General features: G+C 52.3%; 1 protein-coding gene across 5 annotated transcripts; it reads left to right on the forward strand.

Moving 5' to 3' along the window:
- The first annotated feature begins 1,066 nt into the window (after window positions 1-1,066).
- On the forward strand, window positions 1,067-11,685 carry Lsm14b (LSM family member 14B). 5 transcript variants are annotated; one of them, XM_021192933.2, is made up of 10 exons: window positions 1,071-1,437; window positions 2,689-2,852; window positions 3,914-4,049; window positions 4,948-5,064; window positions 7,405-7,572; window positions 7,843-7,920; window positions 8,113-8,274; window positions 8,734-8,884; window positions 9,913-10,097; window positions 10,541-11,681. In XM_021192933.2, the coding sequence occupies exons 1-9, from the start codon at window positions 1,083-1,085 to the stop codon at window positions 10,082-10,084; spliced, it is 1,503 nt and encodes a 500-aa protein (XP_021048592.1). In that variant the 5' UTR covers window positions 1,071-1,082; the 3' UTR covers window positions 10,085-10,097; window positions 10,541-11,681. The 5 variants fall into 5 exon arrangements, with proteins under 5 accessions (XP_029392700.1, XP_029392698.1, XP_029392701.1 ...); XM_029536838.1 differs by lacking the exon at window positions 7,843-7,920 and having other exon boundaries at window positions 1,068-1,437; XM_021192935.2 differs by lacking the exon at window positions 4,948-5,064 and having other exon boundaries at window positions 1,070-1,437; window positions 10,541-11,685.

Consider the following 11,685-nt stretch of genomic DNA (forward strand, 5'->3'; position numbering starts at 1 on the left):
GGAAACAGAGAACTCCTAGTTGTCCTCCGGCCACTACACATATTGTGACATATGCACACACGGACACACATGCATCGAATAAGAAAATATTAACATTTAAAAATGTTCACAACTATTCCCAGCATCCTCCGGCAGTGGTGATAAGTTGATGTCACCACAGTAAGAAGTACGTTTTATGGCTCACATTTAAGAGAAATTGTTTCACAAAACAGTACTTGTTTTCACTATATGGGATGTTGTTCCCTTATCTCCTCTTTCATTCTATTTCACATTTATAAAATGCCGATCACCACCAAATTTCTCATAGTAACTAATATGGGGCTCTAATCTGATGGTGGAGACTAACTGTAACTAAACATGCGCTCATACATACAAAGTTACCAATCATGCATGATGCGGAGCCAGCAACGCAAGAATGGGAAGCGATTTAGGGGGAATCTCCCAATTTTATACTGCAGGCAGGGCTTTGGGCCGCAGTCTGAGGACGCGTGCACGCGGGCGGGAGCCACCCCAAAACAGTCAGCGCTTATTTTAGGGACATCAGCGCCTCAGGCTTGGGAACGCAGGGCTGCCCCGAGCTCCCCCTGCACTTTCTATTTCGGGGTCGCCCACGCCGAGAGCGCTGCAGAACTGAGCAGCACCCGCCTGCCGGTTCCCTAGCGCCCTGGCCCGGCACTGTCGGGGTCCAGCTCCGACAAACAAGAAAGGAAGACTGACATCTCCACCCTATTAACACCTGGGCCAGAAGGGTGCCAGCGGCACGCGCGGCGGGAGGAGCCTGGCGCTCCTCCAGGTCCAGCCCCAGCCCCGCCCCCGAGTTTGCAAACAGTGGCCTCCCGCCTGCCCCGCGCACGCGCGCTCCGCCCCGCCCGCTCAGTCTCACGCCCCTAGGCGGTGCGCGGGGCCCGCCGGGAACCGGCCGGGAAGACCCCGAGAGGCAGGTCCCAGGCCGGCAGCTTCCAGATACGCAGGCGCGGACCCGCCCACCGCCTGCGGCGCGGCCATATTTAAAGGGAGCCGGCAGCGAGGAGCCAATGGGCTGCGAGCGTACGGGGGCGGCGCGCGGTGGCGGGAGGCCCCGGATGTGGCTGCAGCGGCGCTCCTCCCCCGCTCCCTTCAGACTCAGGCTAAGCGCCTCGCTCCGCTCCCTCTCCCGTTCGCTCGTGGCCCGCAGGCCCCTAGGCGCGGCAGGAGGCGCCTCGGCGGCGGCGCGGAGCCGCGCAGGAGTGGGCGGCCAGGCCACCGCGCGGCGGCGGAGCGGGCGGGGCCCGGCGCTGGTCCCCCGCGCCCTGCGCGCCCCGGCCGCCGCCATGAGCGGCTCGTCCGGCACCCCGTATCTGGGCAGCAAGATCAGCCTCATCTCCAAGGCGCAGATCCGCTATGAGGGCATCCTCTACACCATCGACACCGACAACTCCACCGTGGCGCTCGCCAAAGGTAGCGGCCCGCCGCCGCCGCGCGCCCAACTGCCGCCCCAACAGCTCGCCGCCCCGCGCCTGCCCGCACAATGGTGTTCCCCGCTTCGGCGGGGGCTGTGGGAGGAGCGGACCAGGATCCTGCCGGTGTCGGGGGGTGGGGCGGCTTTGAAGCCGTGGACCTCCCAACCCGCGAGACGCCCTCGCGGGGCGAGACACGCGGGGGGCCCGGGTCCGGCGCGCTCTCCTCCTTGGAACCCCTTGGTAGCCACCGCCCGTCGAGTCCTGGTGCAGCCTCCCGCCGGGCTAGGGCGTCGGTTGAACTGCGGCTGTCCTGCTCTGAACTCTCCCGACCCTGTCCACTTGAGGGGTCGGTTTGATGAGAGAAGTCCAGAGTCGGTGCGCTAGTCGCGGCAGCGTGAGGGCCCAGAGCTTCTTTGTCTTCTTTCTCCGCGTTAAATGGGGCGCTTGTTTCCTTCGGCTCTCCAGAAGCGTGAGCGCAGCAGCCCGCCCGGGGTTAACGTGTTAGTCCCTCCAGGGTGCAGATGGGAGGTTCGAGGCCAATCTGAAGCCAGCATGCTGCAGTCCTGGGCCATTCTCCTAAACCCTAGCCATACCTCCTATTTGAAGCGTGTCACCCAGACTGGTGCCGCAGTGAAGAGCTCAGGGTTCGGGCTTTTTGTTCACTTGAACTCTTCATGCTGAACCTCCGTTGGAGAAACAGACCCAGAGTAGGCCCCTGTCCACAATAGGAGCTTGCTACTTAAAGCCTGCCACCAGATTCAGCTCAGCCCAGGAGTCTTGCCAAAGAGAGGTGTGCTAGCCTTCCTAGATCATCCTGTAGAGGGTCCGTTGGGGCCAGGATTTCCTTATGGACATAGAAACTAACGTTGGGTGTCTGAATTTGGAGATTTGTTCCCTTTGTTTGTGCAGCAACCATAGCCTGTTCTTTGTACCAGGGCTAGGGAGGCTTCATGCTTGCCTCAGAAAATCTCCTCAGCTGCAGCTCGTGATGAGGGCCTAGGGTTCCTTCTGCAAAGTTAGATGTGAGAAAAAGAGGTTCTTCGAAGAGCTCTGCCCATCGGCGGGCTTTTGCAGATTGTCAGTTCCTGAACTGCAGTCCCTTCCTGAATTGCTGTCCTTGTGGTCTTTCCCACGTGGTGCTTTATAGGTACTGTCAGCTGTGTCAGAGGGTACTCTCTGTAGTCAGAGGCTTGAGCAGATGGACTTGGCACAGGACAACAATTTTAACTGTCTCTTTCTCAACCCCAAGTGAGGTCCTTTGGTACTGAAGACCGTCCCACAGACAGGCCTGCTCCCCCAAGAGAGGAAATTTATGAGTACATCATTTTCCGAGGAAGTGATATCAAGGATATTACTGTGTGCGAACCTCCAAAAGCTCAGCATACACTCCCTCAGGATCCTGCTATTGTTCAGGTGAGTGTGTGCGCTTGTGTGTGGGTGTGCCTTTACAAGAGAGGCTGGTTTCCACTCAAAAGTTGGTGTCCTCTGTTTGTCTGGAGCATTCAGCTTGAGGAATTGCCCTCTAGTGAACACTGGCCTAGTTTTCACCTAGACGGTTTGTGTTCCTAAGGGGTTAATTAATGCAGAGCATACACTTTACAGGGTAAAATGCTCAGCATGGAGGGCCCCTAGGGAAAGAGACCTGTAGCTTGCTGTGCGTGATATACAGATGTTGCTGCTGGTGGTCTGGCCTGGTCCTGGCATACCTAGAGCATAGCAATCTAGCTTTGAGTGGCAGAGTATAAGTGGCGCATCAGGTGTTTTGGAAGTGACGGGGTTGGTTCTCTAATAGTTTTCTGTTGTGGTGTTGCATTATTGTCAGACACTAAATTTGAAAGTCTTTAAGCTAAGCTAAACCTGACTGCCTGGTAGGTTATACCCCAGGATTACAAGGGGTGGGTAGGGCAGCTAGATTATTATCTTTTGTAAGTTTAAACTGCCCCGGGTTCTGAGATGAAGCTATATTTAGAGAGGTAGGAGCAGGTAGGGTGCAGCGTTGGCACTTGAGAGAACCCAAGTCAGATTTCTGAAAAGCTTGATGGATAGGTATTCGAGGTTTCAAAATGGGGAAAGTAACAACCAGACTAGAGGGAGGGGTGTGGGGACGGGCTGTCCTGGAGGCAGGTTGGTGGGCAGCTGATGAAAGACACCTTGGAGATGTGTAAGTAGTTTCTGGCCTCACAGCTGTCCCTCTTCAGGGAGCCTTTCTCCACCTAAAAGTGGCATTTCCTCGTAAAAATGTCAGATTGCTGTTGGCAGAGGGCAGCTGTAAGAGTTTTAATTCTGTGAAGAAGTTCATGCAGCTGTAGTGAAATGTTTGGGGGAAAGGTATGATTGGCAACTACCTACCCTAGCAGGAGTGCAGGCGGACAGCCCAGGCACCCTCTTCCTGTCTGAGATGTGCTGTCTGTGGAGACTTGAGGGTAATAGGGTGTTGCAGCACTCTCACCTGTATTGTATGTCTCATTGTTCAGTCCTCCTTGGGCTCTGCCTCCGCCTCGCCCTTCCAGCCGCATGTGCCTTACAGCCCCTTCAGAGGGATGCCACCGTATGGCCAGCTGGCAGCCAGCTCCCTGCTCAGCCAGCAGTATGCCGCTTCCTTAGGTCTAGGTGAGTGACCGTTTTTGTGTGCTTGACTACTCTTACCGTGATCACCATGCAGTGGAGTCATGCACCCTGAAAGCCAGACAGTCTTCATGTCCTGCAGCTGCTGGATTCTTACATCCTAACCACTCCTGATAAGCGTTAGTGTTGACGAGCTGTTTCCTGAGACTGAGGCAGCATTGTTGAGTTTGCACCAGATGACATAAATCAAAATGCACCTGAGATGAGAAGTTGTGGTGCAGCTGTAGTTTTACAGATAAGATCTGTCTGCGAGCCCATTGATACCCTGTTTCCTGTTGTAGCATAGATTGGTGTGTTGCAAGAGCCCAGCTCAAACATGGTTCCACTGACAGGGCTTACTACTCCCAGAGATCAGCCCTGTCTTTGACCTTGAAGCTGTGTTCAAAACATAGAGTTGGGCACTATATCAGTGCTGGGGAGGCAGAGATAGGCAGACCCCGGGACTGGCTAACCCACAAATTGAGCCTAATCAGTGAGTTCCAGGCCAGCTGAGAGACCCTGTCTTTAAAAAGGTAGATGACACCCAAGGAAGCAACACCCAAGGTTGACCTATGGCCTCCACACAAATGTGCACACGTGCAAGTATGTATACATACATGTTTCCCCCATTCCTAAGAACAGAAAGTTTGCATCTTGTCCATCCACCCTTTCTCAGACTCCAGCATAGGGTAGCTGAGGTAGGGATGTTAATTAAGCTCCAGACCAATGCTGTGGACCACCTGTTGTGACTGCTGTTCTGAGGTGGCAGGTGACTTCTCAGCCTGGCTCTAAATACATCATTTGAGAGGTCACTTGGCTCTTTCCAGGCTTGCTAGGATAAGACAAGTATGTCCTGACTTATTTGTGTGCTTTCTCTTTGCTCTTCTCTCTCTCTCTTCTTCAGAGAAGTTGGTAAGCCCTCCAGCCTCAGCCGCTGCTTCCAGCCCTAGTTCTTCTCCATCTCCACAGCCTGTTTCAGAGCTTGACATGTCCTCAGAGCCACCTCAGCTCACTTGCAAGGGTAACAGCAGTTCGGAGAACTAAGTGCATGCTGTCTTGTAGACTTTGAGGGCCAGGGGTGACAGCCAGGATGGCAGGGGCTGGGATAGAGCATCCATTAGGCCCAGGGACCAGGGTACTGCTTGCATTTGGTCAGAGTCGGCGTTTGACCTGTTCATGGCCCTTGCACAGGAAGACATAAAGGTGTTTGTTGGGGTTTTCTCGGTGTTAAACATGTTCTGAATTGCTGCTGTGGGAAATTTCCCCACAAGTCAGATGAGACATGTAGTTCTCTGTTCAGGACATTCCAAGTGGGGAGCACCAGGTGTCTGGCTGCATGAACAGTGCCATCTTGAGAGCTAGTTAATGCAGCTGTGTGCTCACTTGTCTCTGCTGAGACACAGCACTTCAGGGCGTCTTCACCTTCGTGTTCTCGTGCTCAGATCTATTTTATATGTGGTGTCATGCTAGCGGTCAGCTCAAGCCTTCATCATTACACACCTCAGCTCAGGAGGCCCCCAGGGGTTGGGGCATAGCATACTGTCAGTCTGTGTATGTGGGCTCTTAAGTCCTGAGGGCCTTTTAGTATCTGAATTAGGACATACAGTATCTTTTCTAATTAAGAGCTATGACTGGAGAGTCTTCTATTTTTCTTGGGATTGGTCACATAAATCTATCCATATGGCAAAATTGCTTCTTAAAAAGCACACAAGGGGTTGGAGAGATGGCTAGTGGTTAGGAGCACAGGATGCTTTTTTCAGATGACCTGGGTTGATTCCCAGCACTCGTTTGGTCGTCCCAGTGGTCTATAGCTCCAGTCCTGGGGTCCCTGTCTCCTCTTCTAGCCTCTGAGGCTACTGGGCATGCATGTGATACACAGACACAACACATACACGTACACATACACATATGCGCAGACATAATACACACACAGATAAGCATTTTTTTATTTATTTACATTCCAAATGTTTCCTCCCTTCCTGGTCCTCTCTCCAGAGTTCTTCCCCTCTCCCCTCTGCCTCGAGAGGGCGCACCCCCACCTTACCACCCCCCTCCAGTATCCTCCTTCCCTGGGACATCAAATCTCTACAGGATTAGGTGCATCTTCTCCCACTGAGGCCAGACAAGGCAGTCTTCTACTACATGTGTACGGGGTGGGGGTGGCTGGACGGGGAAGGGGAAGGGGAAGGCCCAGCCTAGCCTGCGTATTGTGTCTTGGTTGGTGGATTACCACCAACCTTCCTCATATTCTCTGGGAGCTCCCAGGGGTCTAGGTTGATACACTTGTTCTTCCTATGAGGTTGCCATCCCCTTCAGTTCCTTCAATTCTCCCCCCCCCCACCCCACTCTTCTGTAGGGGTCCTTGACCTCAGTAAAATGGTTGACTGTGAATGTCTGTATAGATTAAGTATTTTTAAAAACCATACACGAGTGACTTCTGTAAGACTTTTTCCTGTTTGTTTCTTGGGGTCGTTCTTGCTGAGTGAGATGACCAGCCTGAGAAGCTGGTCCAGCTCAATTTCTGTCAGGAAAACCTTGTGGATCCCTGCCTCTCGAGTGTCTCCAACCCTGTCCCTGGAGTTTCTCCATATCAGTGTTTTCATTTTGTTTTGCCATGATCAAAACTTGTGCTTCATGTCTCAGTCCAGTCCCACAGCCCTGAAGAATATAATGTTCCCCTGGGTGACAAACCTGGAACAGGTCAGGGGCAGCAGAGAGTACTGGAGGCACTTCATGTCTCTCCAGTGTCAGAGGATTGTTTTGTGGTCGTGGGGTGCCATCTCCCACAGTAGGCACCTGGCAGCCCATCCTTGCTTGGGAGGGGCTTACTCTTTAAGAAACTGGGTTGCTAACCTTCGTTATAGTCTGTCGTCCTCACCTCATTCTGATTTTCATAAAGCTGTTCGAGAACTTAGCTTCAGAGTCTGACTACCGTACTTTCTAGAAGATCCTAGGCTTGGGTGGTGGTTCTCCAGCATTTCTTGAATTCTGAATTTGTTTCAGGGCTGTTGGCACACACGTTCAGGGTTGGTCAGAGCTTGCCTAGAGAGCCCATTGGTGAGCCTGGGGGCGTCCCAGTGGTAGCGCAGTGACTGCTCTCCTTGTAGTGAGCTCTAGAATTGGTGCTCCTAGAGATTGGCTCTGGTGCCAACCTGTGACTTGGTTTCTTTTGTCACCTTGGACCAGCTTCAAAGGGAATGGGCCAGCCTGGGAGAGTAAACTCTAGGTTGAGACTTTTTCTAGACAGTATGTCACCTCTGTCCTATCCCCAAGGCGCCAGCCGGAGGAGAGCTGGCTGAGGTGTGGTAGGTGAGCGTTCTCGGCTCCGCTGTTTCTAAACTTCCTTCTCTCTCCACCCCAGGAGCTGGGTTCCCATCTACCCCAGTCGGCAAGAGCCCCATGGTGGAGCAGGCTGTCCAGACTAGTTCTGTTGATAACTTGAATGCTAAGAAACTGTTGCCCAGCAAGGTCACCTCGGCGACACAGCTCAATGGTCGCCAGGCTCAGCCAAGCAGCAAGCCTGCCAGCGGTACTTGAACACTGATTTCCCTGTAGTTTGTTCTGTGTCCCAGTGAAGTTTCACTGGGTCGTGTTTTAAAGCCTTATCCTAACCCAAACCACATGCTTTTGCAGGCAAGCCTATGGGCCGCCTCAGTCCTTCCTGTGGGCTGCATGTGGTGGTGGTGGTGGTGGTGGTGGTGGTGGTGGTGGCGGCAGCGGCAGCGGCGTGCTTTGGTGGCTGGGTGCTGACTTCTGGCTTCTGCAGGAGCTTTCCCTCACTTCTCCCTTTGCACCTTAGATGTAGTCCAGCCGGCACCTGTGCACACTCAAGGGCAGGTGAATGATGAGAACAGAAGACCTCCACGGAGGCGGTCAGGTAACGCCCGTGGCCACTGAGTCCATAGCCATGAGCAGCAGGCTGTGCTTTGCTTGCCTGTGCTGGGGACTTGGGACTAAGGTGGTGCTTCAGTGAGCTGTGCCTTCTTTTAGTGTGTGTGAGCTGCTTTTGAATTCAAGCTGAAAATGAGTTGGTGACTTCAGCCATGATGTTTTTTTTTTCTCCATGTAGGCAATCGGAGAACAAGAAATCGTTCCAGAGGACAAAACCGTCCAACTAATGCTAAGGAAAACACAATCAAGTTTGAAGGTGACTTTGATTTTGAGAGTGCAAATGCCCAGTTCAACCGAGAGGAGCTTGATAAAGAGTTTAAGAAGAAACTGAATTTTAAAGGTCTGATTCACTTGAAAGTTCTCTCCCAAGAGAATCCTTAGAGCATGATAAAACAGGAAGACTGGTGTCACTTGGGAGTGAGTTGGGGTCCTGACCAATGTACAAATTGGAATAAACTGAGAAATAAATTAGCTGTGTTGGGTGGGGTTTGTGAAACTTGTGAGGAAAGGCTTTTGTGTGTGTGTGTGTGTATGTGTGTGTGTGTTTTCGAGACAGGGTTTCTCTGTGTAACCCTGGCTGTCCTGGGACTCACTCTGTAGACCAGGCTGGCCTCGAACTCAGAAATCCACCTGCCTCTGCCTCCTGAGTGCTGGGATTAAAGGTGTGCACCACCACGCCCAGCTAAGGAAAGGCTTTCTTTGGTATGAAATATTCCAGTCTATGGCTGCAGAGTGGACCCCCAGCAGGAGTAGAAAACTGGGTTGTGTTTGTTTCTGGAGCTTTGTGCTGTCTTTTCAGACGACAAAGCTGACAAGGGGGAAGAGAAGGACCCAGCTGTGATGACCCAGAGTGAAGAGACTCCTGCTGAGGACGATCTTCTGGGGCCCAACTGTTATTACGACAAATCCAAGTCCTTCTTTGACAACATCTCTTCTGAACTCAAAACAAGGTAAGGGCCTGGGTGCACATGACTAAATGCACTGGCACTAAGTCGAGCTTTGGAGCTTATATTCAGCGTGGGTATTCTGGGATCTTACATTCTACATAAGCACAAGAGACCCAGCTGGGCCTACTTGTACCTGCTAGGATGTGCTACCAGAAGCTCCTGGCTGTCTCCTGGCTTGATTCGGCCTTGCTGAGGGCAAGTCTTTGCACTCTGTGCTCTCCTCCAAGAGTTCCGTTCATGCTGTCCTCTCTGGCTGACCTGCCCACCAGCCTGGGAAGCCCTTGAGGACCTTGCTGCTTAGGCAATTGGTTGATCATCCCATCATCTTCGCAAGTGTTGGAAGTCTGTCATTGTGATTTGTGTCAGCTGTATGAGCACCCCAGACTGTATGGTAATCTTCACAGAAGGCATGGGGTACAAACTCAGACCCAGGAGTCCTGTTGGTTGAGTACTAGGCATGCTGCCAGCCATTGAAGAGCAGGAAATGAGCTAGGTAGCCTGAGTCATGCACACATTTTACCAGGGGAGCAACTGAATCTAGAAAGACAACTGAAGAAAAGGACTTAGACCCCGCCATATTGTTACCATGTGCAAGAGGTGTGATCAGCGCTTGGCAGCAGCAGCTGTGGGAGTGGAGTAAGGGACTTTGTAGGTGAAGCCAAGACATGAATGTGGCTGTGCATCAGAATAGCCTGCAGGGTGATGGTTTGCTATGTGCTAAGTGAGGGCCCAACCAGTCAGGAGAACTTGCTGATCTGTAAGTCTCTTGGTGACGGTGGTCTAAACTGGGCTGGTATGGGAGAGCTAGATAGCTCAGACGGAGGCTCAGACGGAGGGTGGTGACCTCATGGCTGCAGGAGGCCTGATTCGCTGTATGAGGGTCCAAGTTCCCAGGCAGCAGCCCTGCCTCTTCTTAACAACTGTGGCAGAGGCTGTTCTTCTTTGAACTGTTGAAGGACAAAGCCTATTTCAGAAACTTTAGTTGTTGCCCACTATAGTCAGATTTTAACACATCTTATCTCTTGGTTTAGTTCTAGGCGGACAACATGGGCTGAAGAGAGGAAGCTGAACACTGAGACTTTTGGAGTGTCAGGGAGGTTCCTTCGTGGCCGCAGTTCACGTGGTGGATTCCGGGGAGGCAGAGGAAATGGGACAACACGGCGCAACCCCACTTCCCACCGAGCTGGGACTGGCCGGGTATAAGGGTACAGTACAAGTGAGTGGGGAACTTTCTGTATCCTTGGATAGGAGGGGTCTGGGGGGAGCAATCCTGCCTGCTCACAGAAACTGCACCATAGCATGGATCATGACCCTTAGAATGCCACAGGCAGATCCTAGGAGCAGTGAGCACTATAACCAGGTTCCTGCTTTGTCTGAATGGGAGGGCCAAGGCCATGACCATGGCTCAGTCATTTGTGAGCTGAGGGCTTGTGCAGTGTGGTCTATAAGTAAGAATGAAAGCCCAGTGGCCACTGAGTCTCAGGGCCTGTTAGCTCATTATTGTGGAACAGTCTGGCTGGGACCATCCCTGTGCAGTGCCATGTGGTATGCAGAGGGTCCAGGACTTGCTGCCTCTATTGCCATCTGGTCACCAGGGGGTGAGGGACTAGACAGCTGCATAAAAGGTGCCTGTTGGACACTCACTTCCTGTCCTCACAGGGTCCAGCAGAGGCAGAGGTGCTGCCCTGAAGATAAGGACAGAAGGCAATGCCACAGTCGGCAGGAGAAGCGAACCTTGTGCACCAGTCTGGAACCCTCATACTGTTACTTAGTTGGGACATGGTCTGAGAGTTAGAACCACTTGGTTTGGGGGAAGTATTTGTAGGTGACCTCTGAAGGTGTCTTGACCTACATTTCCTTCTTGGTTGCACACAGCCTAATAGTACGGTTTTGGTATTTTGCAAAAAAGGTTTCTATAGGCAAAGGCTCAATCCTCACTTTGTAACTTTTTTTTTAATGACAGCTTTGACTCTTAAAATGGAACCAAATTTTATTTGGCACATGTGGTGTCCAAATGTGTCTCTGCAACCCATCTGGCCCCTGGTGCTGCTGGCCTGGTACCCCAACTGCTAAAAGTGGGAAGTCTCAGGAGCCAGGCAGGGCCAGCACAGGGTGAGCCAGTCATATGGGGTGGGAGGGCCAGGGCAGGGACGGGGTGGGGGGGGTGTTTCATGGATCATGTTGTGTAATGAACCAGTGATGTTCAGTGCTGGGGGCTAACGGGATGAGTGAAGTAGTGGGAAGGGTCTGAGTGTCATGTAGAGCCTGCCTGCCTTCCACAGGCACTGAGGCATAGTGTTGAAACCCAAGGCAAGCTCGGTGTGGTGTGGTGTGTCTGACCTTCCTGTCCTTGTCAGCCTCTGGCTGCACTTAAGTGTTCTCATTCACTTTTAAATGAGCCAGTCTTTTTTTTTTTTTTTTTTCCCCCCCCCCCCAAGGTCACTGGCCTTATTTCCTTGATTGTAAATAGTTATGTGTTTATTTTAAAGGTGGTGGAGGGAGGGCGGGGACATAAATTTGTTGCATGAGTAAATGGGTCAGATCTTCTCTATAAGCATGCATCCTCTGGCTGACAGGGCATTTTGTCGAGAACAAGCACCTTGATAACCAAAACCCCTTCAAAGCAGCCACAGCGCTTTAGTGCTGTAGGATGAAGGCACATCGTGAAAGCTTGGCTTTAGTGCTGTACGACGAAGTCACGTTGTGAAAGCTTGGCTTTATTTTTGTGGGACTTCAGAGCTGAGAGTAGAACATAGCACTGGGGCTACTGTTGGGGTAATGCAAACTAAATAAATGTTGGTCTC

The sequence above is a fragment of the Mus pahari genome, chromosome 3 (assembly GCF_900095145.1).
Source record: "Mus pahari chromosome 3, PAHARI_EIJ_v1.1, whole genome shotgun sequence".
Classification (NCBI taxonomy): domain Eukaryota; kingdom Metazoa; phylum Chordata; class Mammalia; order Rodentia; family Muridae; genus Mus; species Mus pahari.